Raw genomic sequence first — 13,849 nt, 5'->3', positions numbered from 1 at the left:
AACGCAATACTGAAATATTTCAGTATGTGTGAAAGAATGAAATGTATACTTAAAACTGAAATTAGTTTATTAATTTATCTACCTGTATGTAACTCTTTTTATGCTTGGCCTCCATTAATGTAAATTAGACCAAAACCCCCGCCATATTGAAGTGGACTTCTTAGAACATTGGTTCTGATTTGTATTTCAAGCTTAGTAAATTTGGTACTGGTTTTGTGTGTTCAAGGCTGCTGACTTGGCGACCAGTCAGTGGGGAGTTTGGCTCTGGATCTCCCTCTGATGGAAAAGAAAAACTGGTAAGCTGCCAAAATGAAAAATATTTTAAAAGCTTGTAAGAGTTTGGTACAAATGTGTTTTGATGTAGAATGAGTGAAAAGTATACTTAGTTTAAGCCCATTTTTCAGTTTTGATTTACTTGATAAAAGTTTTTTCCGGATAAAGTATTATTTGATGCTTAAAGAGAAGCATGTATTTGTTTGCAGTGAAGTTGGCTTCCAGAAGGTGCTGTAGGTTGTGACCTGTGTGTGTTTCAGGTAGTGTCCGGTGTCTATAATATTGTATTTAAGGTTTGAGTTGTTTTCTGGTTTGGGGCATGGGTTTTGTTTCATTTTGTTCAATATTCTCTTTGATATATGGGCATGATGAGAAAATGCTGGAGGTGGAAAGATTACCAGTTAGATTGACCTTTTATTCCTCAAATATTCTGTGGTAGTAAGAACTTAAACATCAGTGTTAAATAGAAAATATGTATAACCATCAGATTTCTTAGCATTGATTGAATAAACTGATGTAAAATTTGGGTTTGCCTACAAGTGGCAGTCCTGTAGCTACTTTACTACTGATGAGAATTAGTTTAGCTTTTGTCACAGGATTGCTGCATGAAGTTCTTTATAGATTAATGAAGCATTTGATAAAAAATTGTTCAAGGTTATGATCCTAAGTGGGTTCTGCTAAGAGAGACCAACTCCCTTCTTTTATCTTTATGGAGTGTTAACATAATTTGCCTACAACAGAGTGTAAATGCTTGTGATGGGCATTTCTCATTATACAAGTATTTTACATCCATGTGACTGAATGTGCTGGCTATATCTTGGCTCATTTGTAGTGGTTTGATGTATGAAATGTTTGATCTAAACGTTGGCTGCGTTATTGATCCATTTATGTCAAATATAATAGCATGCAAAAATAGCAAATATATTAAATGTCTCAGTCGTGAATAAATTAAAAGATCTTTTCTCTTTGAAATGGTTTAACATGAATGTTTTCAAAAATCTTTTTTGTCTTCAGTGTAAAAAGACTTTACAACTTCAAAATCAACAGAACTTGTATAATAAATAGTGTTAGAAGAGATATATTTTGGATCCTTTCTTATGGTATGATAGGATTTTTGCAGGCTTTAGATATTTCCATCTAATTTTTCTTCTGGTAGTTAAAAGTATATTTATGCTTACTCGAGGTGAAAACCTTGGTTATTTACTGGCAAGAGAAGTAGATATGTGCTTTATAGGAACTGTGTGTGTAGATTCAAATCTTGCCAACAGCACAATGCAGGGGATTCATGTGTGGTCTCCGGTGGCACTTACGAAAAAATGCTAATGGAAATGCTGAGTTATTGAAAGGGCGGTAATCGCTCTATGTAACTGCTTCGCCGTAAATGATCGTGTATTTTGCTATTAATTACATTAATTACATTTCCCTCTTTCAATGAATGCTTTCTGAAATGAAAACAATAGATATCACCATTCGTTCTAATATTTTACATACAAGTGATCAAGAAGGAAGATATTCATTTAAAACTAAAACAAAACCCCAACAATTCATCTTCCAAAGGCTCTGAGTTCTAACTGACAAGATAACACAATACAACGTGGAGAATCTGAACACATTGCAGACGTCGGCAGAAGCAGCTCTCTGGCAAAAGGGTTTTAAAGTGGAGAGTTTTCTTGATACGCATTTATTCTCCTCCCTCATTTTACTGTGGTAAATTCCTGTAGCACCTACAAACATGTTACTAGGAGCGTGTAATTCAGAACATTCAAGGGAGTAAAGGCAAGTGAAGATTAAGGTTTGATAATAACCTCATATTGTTTGGACTTGTCATTTAAGAGCTGTGTTCCCATTTTCACCCACTACAAAAGGAATACAAATTCTTACAGAAGCTAATAGAGATTTTATTGCAGATTAAGGTAGCTACTGCATTTCCCAGTATTGGAACCTTGCAGCAAAGCTCCTACACTTAATCTGGTAAAAGCCAAACTGCCTGTTGGCTGACATGCTAAATGCTTGGATGGCGTACAGGAGCACCTATGTGCAAAGTACTACTCATTGACTTTTCTGTGTAATTAAGTACTCACTGCTTGTTAAATTTTCAGTTCTGTCTTAGTAGGTCATCTTTTCAGTACATCATCTTTCTAGTACATTTTTCTTGAAGGCTGATACCAAATATGACTAAAGTGAATGAAACAGTGTAGTGTTGAGATTGCAAACGTCTTAACCTATGAAGAGCACAACACTATTGATGATTAGCTTGCAGAAGTTTTCTGGAAGTTAATTTTTATTTTTTTTTGGCTTTCCTTTCAGGACACAGTCTCACAGAAGTCAGTAGATATTCATGATTCTATTCAGCCTAGATCTTCAGATGGACGTCCATATCAACCCAGCGCAGGGTCCACAGTAGCTGAAGAAATGAGCAAAACCAGGCCAACAGCAAGTGCGTGTTTCTTAGTGGCTCAGTATTTTGTATCTGTAAGAGTAGTAGTTAGCAGATGTTGGACGTCTTTAGTTGTAGTCCCAACCATAACTTTAGAAGCATCACAGGGAGAAAATTATGTTGATTAGATTTTTGTCTCCATGTAGAATGACAGAATTCTGTCAGACACTTGTGGGTCCACGTTTTTGACCTGTGCTTTAAAAATCTAGAGTTCAGCTGCTAATTTGCAGGCTTTTTACCTAAAGCAAAGTATTAAAAATAGTACTCTCCTTATAACGTAAATGTAAATGAGTATTTTTTTGTTTGTTTTTTTTCTTGAAGAGTAAAGTTCTTCCTGTGCACAATGCAACAGAAGCAATAGCTGGGGGAAAAAAAAGTGCATTTAGACTGATTTGAAGAGAGTATATCAAACGCTGAAGGTGCTTGTGCAAAGTTATGTTTTGGTGCTTAAAATGCTCATGTCTGGTGCTGTTAATACTTGCCACAAGTACGAACAAGCATCAGTGATGTATCAGTGCTATCCTGCGCCTCCCCTGCATGTGGACAGTCTCCTGGCGTCTGGTTCTCACCATTGCACTGATGCTAACAAAAAGGTCACTAATTTTGGTGATTTTTTGTGTATCAATTATATTGTCCAATATATGGCAGGTGACTTCAAAGTTAGGAAATAATTTTTTTAAACCTGCCATTTGTTAACATGGTCATCAGTCCTATTTTTAGAAGAATAATTTAGATGGGGGGATTCCAGGTTTGGTTTATGAATGTGCTTGAGAGTAAGCTGTTCTTCAGCTTACCCCCAAAATAGCTCAAAAAAGAAAAAAGGATTGCAGTTCTTTAGTTAACAAGCAGTTTTCTTTTTCTTTCCTCTAAAGAATTTCCAGAACAGAAGTTATTTGCTGCTCTTTTGATCAAATGTGTTGTACAACTGGAACTCATTCAGACTATCGACAATATTGTGTTCTTCCCAGCAACTAGCAAAAAAGAGGACGCAGAGAATCTGGCAGCGGCACAAGTAAGTAGAACTGATAGGTATCTCTCTTTTTAACAGCTTTTTCTCGAGTGGATAAAGTTTCATAAACTCCTGTAACATCTTCTAATTTACAATTTTTAGAAGCACTTGAGAACTTCCAGCAGACTGTTGAGATCTTTTTGTGCATTAAATTGCATTTGCCGTGCTGGGGCAGCACACTGTGGAGATTAAAACATGTATTGTTCTAAGGGATTTATGTAACTGGGATGTGAATACAACTTGTAATACAGTTTTAAGTACAGATGAAAACAGGGTGGGATTGAGTTATCACAGGAGCTTGCTGAAGACAGTTGTGAATTTTTACTGGAAATCTCTTTTTTTTTTTTTTTCTTTTTTTCCTAATAGAGAGATGCAGTAGACTTCGATGTCCATGTGGATACACAAGATCAAGGGATGTATCGTTTCCTAACATCACAGCAGCTTTTCAAACTTCTCGACTGCCTGCTGGAATCTCACAGATTCGCAAAAGCATTTAATTCAAACAATGAACAAAGAACTGCTCTCTGGAAAGCAGGTGAGTCAGTCACCTTGGAGAAATACTTTGTGAGAATGTGTTACTGTGCTTTGAGTCGACCCAAAATCAGGTCAAAAGTACTTTGATGCTGAATGTAAAATTGAATATCAGGCTGTAACTTTATAATCCTAGAATCCCTAAGGGGAGGATACCTCATCCGTGCAGGTGCAAATATCTTTTTGATTTCCTAAAGTTTAAGGTTTCACTGGGTTACTGCTTCCAAGCCGATCCCGGCTGTAGGTGCGAGTCCCATGCTTGGAAGCTGCAGGCACAAAACCCCAAACTTTGTTTGGGTGGGCTTGTTTTACCTACCAGTTTATAAGTGAAATATATGTCATTTTCTGAAACAGATGGGAAAATGAACTCTCTGTAGCGTTGTGTTTAATCTGTTCCTTGCACCGAGGTGAGCTGTATCGGTGTTTTTAATGGTGGATGCGTTCTGTGACTATGCAGCAAGCTGTTCTGTGCCTTGATGTGTGCACACACAGAACTGCTTCAGCTCGAGCGAGGAGTGTTTATGGGTGTGCTTTTTGCTGGTGTGGACCTCCACCAGCAAACTGAGTTTAATTATACAGTAACGACTTTGGAAACAGTAGCATTGTAGACATTTTTAGCGAAAACAAGGATATAGATACATGGCTGAGATGAAATGGTCCATTGTTCGGGTGGTCAGAATGCACTTCATAAAGTTCCACATCTACTTGGAAGCTTATATAAAAATGAGTGCCAAACAATTATAGTGTATGTATATAGCTTAATTTTTAGCAGTACTCCATTGTATTACATGTCATGAGAAATTAATTACATAAGGTGGTGGTTCTAACTGTCTACATGTAGAAGATGCTTAGGAGGAGACGTAGAGAACTGTAAGGAAAAATGTCAGATGAAACAACAAAAATATCTAAACGGATGCTTGGAATTTCTGTAGGTTTCAAAGGCAAATCAAAGCCTAATCTTCTGAAACAGGAGACTAGTAGCCTTGCCTGTGGGTTGCGCATTCTGTTCCGTATGTACATGGATGAAAGCCGCACCAGTGCATGGGAGGAAGTCCAGCAAAGACTACTAAAGTAAGGTCCATGTAGCTGAACCCGTTGATGTTGTTTCTGATGCTAAAGAATGTTCTTTTTTATTTGAAAGGAGAGACCTCTTCTGTTTGCAGTAAACTTCACAGAGCTAGCACAGTGTGGTGGTGGTCACAGCTAATATTAAGAGTGTTTATGTTATGTGGAGAGTGCTGTGCCTCCAGCTACTAATGCTGCCTCTGCTTTTTGTTCTCAGTACATGTTTTGTAGGAGAGAACAGAGGTTTTGTCACCTTCTTGGTTTTTGTAGCTTGTGGGTAGGTGGGGGATTGTTACAGCTCCTCTTTAATAAGTAAAGCAACTATCACCTGAACCCTGCTTTTTTCTTTCAGTAACCTCAGATATTTCTGGGAACTGATGCTGTTTGTGCTCATCTGAGAAGTGAGCACTGGGCTTCAGGAGGGCACGCAGAAGCTTTTGGCTTTTTGGATATTCGTTACTGTGAATACTAATGTTAACTTGAGTGTCTTTTAGTTCACAAAGTTGTTCAAGCAACTGTTGGAATAACAGAGGGCTTAAAACCATGGCAGTAACACAGTGAAAGTATTTTAAGGTTTATAGACCAAGAAGTAGAGCTGAAAGCTACCTGGTTGCATCAGCATGAGATTAATTTTCGAAGTCTACATATCGTTTTGTCATATGCATTTTAATACCTCTCAAAGAGAACTTGATATGCTTAAAGTATGTGCACAAAGAAAGATGTTTGGTCAGCTTATTGAACACTGAAGTGCCAGGACTTTGGTTTGGAGTTCAACAAAATCACGGCTTTCTAGTACTGATCAGGCTTACAGCAGCTTTCACACAATGACCCTGTTCTACACTAGGGCTCTGCACTGGTACAGCAGCAAAGCCAAAGCTCCCTCTCTGCAGTCGTGCCCAAAATAAAATGTTAGTTACTACTTTTTGTGTCTTTTCTCTAGCGTCTGCAGTGAGGCTCTGAGTTATTTCCTCACTCTTACATCAGAAAGTCATCGGGAAGCCTGGACTAATCTATTACTCTTATTTTTGACTAAAGTCCTGAAGATAAGCGATGAAAGGGTGAGTAACTGTTTGGAATAGTATTTAAGACAACATTTACAGATAAGTAGTTCCAGACAGGTTCTTCCCGCAGAGTTATGTACTTGACTTGAAGAGCTCCTGCTGCTCCGTAGACACTCTTTGTCGAGGGAACGTACCTTGAAACTGCACTTGACACGTACTGACAGTAGTAATGTAAAACGAGGGTGCAGTGAGTGGTAAAATAAAACGTGTCTAAGAAAGCGTAGAAGATGCTAAAATCCTTTAGAAGTGTATGTTAAGTGGCTTTTACCCCTCTCCTGCTGAGGAAGATGATTAGTGGCTGATATTTCTGCTTCCAGTGTTACGTGTATGTCACCTTGACCTTCTCCAAAGCAAGTCTGCAGTAGATAAAACCATATTTGGATCTCACTTTATTTCTAACAAAACTTGGCTGAAATATCAAGAGGCCAACTACAACAAAAAACTGATAATAGAAAAAAAATCTTCCTCTTGAAGAGTCAGCATTAGCAAGGAGCTGTGTGTAGCTAGCGAGCATCTGTCAGAGTACTTCCCAGCTGCCTCAGCCTTAGGCTAGCACTGCCAGCTTCGGTTGGAAAGGTGTTTCTGTGTGTCACCTCGGGGGTTTCTCACCGTGACTTGGGAGAGCGTTTAAGATTCTTCGCTTGCAGCACGCTTTGAGGTCTATTGGTGCATAATAGATTGATTTCTTCTGTTGGTTTTCTCCTCAGTTCAAGGCTCATGCCTCGTTTTACTATCCTCTGTTGTGTGAAATTATGCAGTTTGACCTTATTCCTGAACTTCGAGCTGTTCTACGAAGGTTTTTCCTGCGGATTGGTGTGGTTTTCCAAATATCCCAACCACCCGAACAAGAGTCTGGAATAAGCAAGCAGTAGCAGACAGTGACTGAGTATTGCTCCGTTTCAAAGTTTCTATTCCTCAGCTGAATAAAAGGACCAGGTAGCTGAGCCATTCTGTCTGGATATCCATAAAAATGGTTTCTTTGTATGGCAGTGTGTATCCAAGGGTTAACGGTACCGATGCTTACAACTGTAATTAAGGCTTGCAACACTCCAGTCCCTGTATTTCCTGATGGATTATCTCTGTCGGTTTCTCTTACTGGCTGGTGCTGAGCACAGGGCCAGTTTTTAGCACAGTCCTCCTGTCAGCATGGGCTGCAATATCCTTTACTGTCCTAGACAGCGGCATGGCAACGGATGTTTGTGGCGGGTGTGGAAGTGAGATGTACCCAAAGAACTATAGATGTTGTAAAGGTTTGAGCTTCTGCGAGAAGTGCAACTCAGGAGAGCTGTATTTTGAAGGATAAAATGTTTATAGTGAAAAGAAAATGGAGATTATTGTTCATGGTAAAAGATATTTAGCAACTATGTCTGATATTCTTACTCTGAGATTTTTGCACACTCAGGCTGTCTGAGACATTGGAAATCGTCCTTCTGTGAAAAATGTACAGAGATGCAGGTCTGTAATATAAACTCTTTAACACTATACAGTTCTTCCTGAATTGTTTCATTTCCCTATTGTTGATTTGCTGAAAACCCATAACACTTCATTGTTTACCAAATGCACTAGAAGTTTGGGGTTTGTTTTTTGGGTTGTGATTTTTTTTCTTTTCCTTTCTTTTTTTGTTTTTCCGGTTTCGTTGTAGCCCAGAAGTTAGTCTTGCTGACTTTTGTCAAGAACAGAGGTAGAAATATCACGACTGACATAACTACCTGTAATATACTTGTTTTAGGGCTTTTAAATATAACGAGCCATTGAAATGATGATCCTTCAAGGACTGGAACTTGAATCACCGCAAATGAGTCTAGGTTGTGTCTGCTGTCACATGTTTTCTGTTTGATGTAGATTTCACTCTTATGTACAGAATTTAATGTTGAATATATTCAAGTAACAAATCTGGCATGGTTTGGGGATGGTTAAATTTATTGGAAATGTATTCATACTGTGAATCGTGCTCTGATGGTTGAAAGACAAGATTGTCAAGCATTCTGTATTACAATGGATGTAGAAATTTTTTTCAGATGGACAAAATGTATATGGTACAGATATGTAAAGTTTTCTATGTAAAAAAAATTCTGTACAACTTTCTGTACAATATTTGGTTCTCATCTGGCATATTCTAATCAGGTTATAGGTCAATAAAGTTTTTGAACTCTTTCATTAGTGCAATCAAAACCAGTCTAATCCACAGCTACTTGTTTTACAGTTTCCTTTGCCTCTCATGCTCTCCTCTCGCTTCAAAGGAACCAACCCCAGCCCTTGGGGGCAGAAACGTGGGTGCCCTCTGGTTGACTAGGATGTGTCTCCTCACTGTTGGGCAAATTTAGGGTGAAAAAGGATGGTAAGTTTTGGGCAAAGGAAAAAAAAAAAAAAAGGGAAGGAAAAAACCTGCTTGTAGGTGGCCTAGTCAGTTCAACCCTCTAGCACTGCACAGATAGAAATCAAATATTGTGTTTTGCTTTCTGGGAATTAAAATATTCATGTGAAACAGACTATGGAGTAAGGGTGGATGGGAGGGAAACCAAGAATCAAGCAGCCATGAGGCCAGTACTACACTCTGTAGCCTGGGGCTTGGATTTCATTAAAACCTCTGCATTCCTTACTGGCCAGTGCTGTCATACCCCAGCTGAGGAACATGATAGGCCTTTTAGCTGATGAGCCAGGAGCTCATGGTAAGAATTAGATGGATTTGGCACTTCCTCTCTGGGAAGGAACATGGTGAACCCATGAAGAAGCAAAGCAGAACACAATGTGGAAGTACATTTCTCTCAGAAAGCATATCCTACCTGCTGTCAGCTGCCACTGTGGCATTCCAGCAGGTAGACAGAAGCTTGAAAGTGGCATTTTAGTAAAAAAAAATACAATGTTTTTACAAATTGTTTTGGTGTCATCGTTTGTTTTTCCCTGCTGGTCAAGCTTTGGCCGCTGGGTGGGATTTCCTAACCAAAGGGAAGGTCACAGCCTTACCCTTGCCTCACCTTGGGCGTTTCAGTTCACTGAACTCTTAAAGTCGTGCTCCCATCCACACGTCCTTCTTGCTAAAGCTCTTGTGTTTTTATTCAGCAACTTGTCCATGTGTTTTTCCTCCTTCTTTAAAGACAGCCTTAATGTTCTAGTTCATGAGGAAACGCAAGCTGAAGCAAATGGTAAGAAAATTGAAGTCTGCTTTCACATTTTTAGTAACAAAATAATTTATTAACTCTTAAATCAGAACCATAAATTAAATATATCTGCAACAGTATCTGTATTTCCAGCATGTAATAGGTTAGGGACTGTAAGATACATGGCTAATAGAAAAAATGACTAGGAAACTGTGGAGCTTTCATGCAGCACAGCACTCATCACAGCAGGAAAAGCAAGTGCCCTTCTCCTAGATATTTACTCTTTTGGTAAAAGCTTAAAACACAGCTCTGCTGTTGGGTTACTCTATTTCAGACAGTTTTGGAGTTAAGCTAAAAATTTACTTCAATTTAACATCAAATTCACACGCACACACTCTGTTTTTGTGGTAAGTTAAAGTGTATGAAAAGTGCAAAACCCACCAAACTCTTCCTCCGCTTCCCACGTCATGTAATACAAACATCCCTGCTCTCCATCCGCGTTACACTGCAGCTTCTCTGACTTCATTATTGCTGTTTTAAATTAAACACACGCTGTCACGCTACGTCTATGGAAGCGACCCTGGAAAGTGCAGTAGTGCTGCAGCACCCCTCCTCTGCGGCGGGCCCCGCGGGTGCGCCCCAGGGCTGGGCGTCAGCCGTGGGCGGTGGACAGGCCTTGCCAGCCCAGCGGCAGCGTGGTTTTGGGTGAAAGCTGTGCCGGGCTGGACGGTTCAGCCATGAGCCTTTGGAGTGTCTCTGAAGTTCCCGGTCGCAGCCAGGGCTCTGTTGCAACTGTGTCAACAGAACTGGGCCGTCTGCTCGCGTTGGATGGAGCGCGCTTCAAAAGGTCATCCGCTTCTCCCAAAGAAATGTTATCACCTGCGAGAGAGGGCCATGTGCATACGTTAAAGAGGACAAACTCTCATCACAGCACAACATTTTTCCATATGGAAGCAGCTTACTTGTCTGCAGTAAATAATGCTTTGCAGTTACACTTTTTTCTACTTAACACCCAGTTTTGATGATGTGGGGGACTGAGCCCGTGTAGAGGCAACAGCTAAAGACTCATCTTTGACGTCTGATGCCAACAGCTCCTCCACCTGCCGCCAGTCAACAAGGAGGCACTAGGCAATACGGGACACCTTGGATAGACTTGGCAGAAGGTTCTTGCTTTCCCAATGCCCCCTATTATAGCAACCAGGCAAACCTGTCAGCGTATCTATGCACAGAAAACGCATATAAACCCGAGGCCATCCCATTGCAGTGCTGAGGCTGAACACTGGTAGGGAATGTCTCGTACTCAGGCAGGGGAGAACGACTCCAACACAACAGGACTTAAAATTGCCATGTTTTCCTCTTCAAAGCTGGGCAGAAAAATGTTTGAACACTTTAGATGTGCTCCACATCCAAAAATACAAAAGTTTTTGCAGAAACATCTTAATTCCAGCAAAACATAATAGAACTTTATATTCTTCAGTGATAAAATGTTTGCCAGAAGCAGTTGGTGTCATGTAATTTAAGGATTTGGATGATTTTTCTGAACTTCATTTTCTTGTTCTGGAAGAACTGACTTTCTAAAATTTCATTTTAAACCAAAGCTTCTCTGTGAAATGTTGTTTCTTCTGTAACAGGAAAATCTACTTTCCATCCAGCTTTAGGTTCTTTCCAGTTAGTTCTGGGGCTTGTGGCCTGTAGTTAAACCAGGCAAAAACCAAAACAAAACTCTGAAGTTTCCTGTCAGGGACACACAGAGACCTGGCTAGTTTTTACTCCATTCTTACTAAAAATCAGCAAAGTAACTTGAATTAACTACTGTAATTTTTTATCCTTAGAAAATGAGTTGGCAGTTAGAAGAAGGGTTTATTCAGTACATACAAGCTTATGGATTTGACATTACTGAGGAAATGTTTTACCTGCATTGACATCTATTTGTAAAATTTCTGAGGCCATCTTTTCTCTCCCTCTTACTTAGATGTCATCCAGAATCCTGCCATCAAAATTCTCGGTTTAACATTCTTAATAAAGAATATAAACCAATGTGTTTTAGTGAAACAGTTACGGCGGCACACGTATGGTATAAAAGGGAGAGTTCACGTGCAGCCTGCTTTACTGGATCTCCCCCACTATTTGCCACACAGGTACAGGAGCTTCACCAAAGTTCTCTCTCATTTCCCTGCCTTTATTGGCACAGCAATTCCTCTAATGTGCTCTTCTCCCCTTATAATTTTTGAAACTGGAAAGCTGACGGTTTAAGCGTGACTGTGAGAACCCAAGTCCTGCAGAAGCAGCAGCCAGGGGTGTAGATGTGAAGGCAAGGACAGAACCCGCACAATCCCATGTCCTGAAGGCTCATATGCCCAAGGCAGGGCACAGGTTTCAAACCAAAACACTAAATACTTTTTGTTTAGTAAGAGCTTGGCAGTGAATCCACTAGTGCTGTCACATCACACAGACAGTGATCTGATCATCCTCCAAGTCGTCTCACTCTGGTTAAAATAAGACTTCTCTGGAACACTGGAAGTGTAAACAGACCTCCCTCTCTCTACAGCCAGTCATCTCTTTTGCCTGATGCTGAATTTCCAGCTGGCAGAGTGAACCTCTTTGTCTCCTAAATCCTGGGTTGGACCAACTCTCCTGCAGGTTGGAGTCCACAGTTTTTGCATCCATAAGTTATGGTGAGGTTAACAACAGTACATGGCAGGGAAAAAAAATACCTAAAGAAAACGAATTTTCTTTTTGCTCCTTTTTTAAGAGATTATATTTAGAAACAATAAAAACAAGGGCATGTGTTTGTTTAAAGACAAACCAACTGCGGATTTTCAGGCCAGAGAGCTGCATTTCCGTGAGTTTAAATATTACTGTCTTCAAAGGGAAAGCCAATAGATCTTCCAGCAGTTGGAGGTAAGAACGACCTTCTTGTCAGAGATAAGATCATGGCACACATCACTATATCAGACTCACTCATTTGGTGCTGCTTCTAGGGAGCACAGCAGACCAGCTACAGTACAAAACTTGCTTCATCGTAATTTTAACAATTTGCATATGACATAAGATTCTTAATTGGGACTCATATAAAGAATTTTCTGTGGAATTGCCACTTGATAATTCACAGTTTGTATCTGGAGGCTGGAGATAAGTAGACCTCTTATCTGGTCTAGAAATTGAGTGGTGTCTGGACTCCCACTAAACACTGACTGGAGCACATCCTGCCCCTAGATGAGAACAAACTCCTTGGATCAGCCTATGCTTAGCAGGAGCACTGCTGCTGCCTATGGTAGGTCATCACTGGCTCCAGCATTCCTTTACTTAAAGGCACAGAGGAATGCCTAAAACGTCTCAAGCAACTTCAGCAACTTCTCTTAGATACAGTAGGGTCTCGGGCACATATCTAATGTGCTCAAAGCTGTCAGAATTCTCTCTTCTGCATCTGAGCCTGCTCTTATTTATGCAGTTAGGAACCTGCATATATAGCCCTCTGGAGAAAGTGGAGAGACTTCGTCACCTAAAGTACCCACCAAGTCTATGTTGATGGGAATGGTTTTTGGGGATGAATGAAAACAGAGGAGGAGGCCTGGCTCCAATATGCACTAATTTTCCAATTCAGAAAACAATTCTAGGGTGGCTTTAGGATTCCCACATCAGTCTGATAAAGGTAAGTGAACTACTCTGCCAACAGGATCAACTCTTAAAATTTATCAGTGCCTGTAAATTGCCATCTCCCGGTCATTTAAAGGGAAGACAACCAGTTACAGTTCCTTAGGCACATATTTGACAGAGTTGTTTTCTCCCAGCAGTGTCTCTGAGGGTGGAGGAGAAACAAGAGTCCTCCCTGTTGGGAAAACAAAAGGATGCCACAAGGGTTCTATCAAACTGCTAGGGAAAAGGAATAAAATCCTCTTGGCTTCACTCATTCCTTTTTGTAATGTCACTGAGTATGAGGTGGGAACAGGAGCACAAGCAGCCGTGCAGCCCTAATGACCACAGCTGAGCAAAAAGTTATCTTGTTCCGTTTCCTTGGAACATATGCTGAGGATAAGTGATGTGTTCCAAAGAACAAGCTACATACAGACATATAAAAATATGTATATACACACACACACAAAAATTACGTGTATCTAAAGGCTGAAGCTCTGCAGACCATGACAAACAGAAGGCAGACAAAATAAAAAGTGTAGCCCACATGATACAAGGCGAAATTATAAAGAGGTGAGACAGAACAAGGCCAGGAAAGTAGAAGAAGTTCACATAGCAAAAAATGTATGAGTGGAGTAAAATTAGTAAAGCATTTGTTTAGATTATAGAAGAAATTATGAATGCGTGGGGTTTTTTTAGTGACTTTAAAATCACAGTGAGATGGTTAAAACAGACAGAAAAG

The 13,849-nt window shown here is 40.0% G+C and overlaps 2 protein-coding genes across 10 annotated transcripts in view; one reads left to right on the top strand and one right to left on the bottom strand.

Moving 5' to 3' along the window:
• ARFGEF1 (ARF guanine nucleotide exchange factor 1) overlaps positions 1-8,399 on the top strand; it is a 92,242-nt gene extending 83,843 nt beyond the window's left edge. For 3 of the 4 annotated variants that reach the window (XM_086608690.1, XM_086608691.1, XM_086608689.1), the window contains exons 33-39: positions 227-296; positions 2,581-2,710; positions 3,583-3,722; positions 4,086-4,254; positions 5,183-5,321; positions 6,256-6,373; positions 7,084-8,399. In XM_086608690.1, the coding sequence (XP_086464816.1) occupies positions 227-296; positions 2,581-2,710; positions 3,583-3,722; positions 4,086-4,254; positions 5,183-5,321; positions 6,256-6,373; positions 7,084-7,248 (931 nt within the window). In that variant the 3' untranslated portion in view covers positions 7,249-8,399. The remainder of the gene's footprint in view (positions 1-226; positions 297-2,580; positions 2,711-3,582; positions 3,723-4,085; positions 4,255-5,182; positions 5,322-6,255; positions 6,374-7,083) is intronic. The other variant, XM_086608692.1, reaches the window with a different exon arrangement.
• Positions 8,400-10,126: 1,727 nt separating this feature from the next.
• CSPP1 (centrosome and spindle pole associated protein 1) overlaps positions 10,127-13,849 on the bottom strand; it is a 70,279-nt gene continuing 66,556 nt past the window's right edge. For all 6 annotated transcript variants that reach the window (XM_086608685.1, XM_009979165.2, XM_086608684.1 and 3 more), the window contains one exon: positions 10,127-10,353. In XM_086608685.1, coding sequence (XP_086464811.1) covers positions 10,127-10,353 — 227 coding nt within the window. The remainder of the gene's footprint in view (positions 10,354-13,849) is intronic.

This window comes from Tauraco erythrolophus, chromosome 3 (assembly GCF_009769465.1).
Source record: "Tauraco erythrolophus isolate bTauEry1 chromosome 3, bTauEry1.pri, whole genome shotgun sequence".
Classification (NCBI taxonomy): domain Eukaryota; kingdom Metazoa; phylum Chordata; class Aves; order Musophagiformes; family Musophagidae; genus Tauraco; species Tauraco erythrolophus.
The sequence above is the reverse complement of the archived record's forward strand: the minus strand, read 5'-3'. Positions and strand labels throughout refer to the sequence as shown.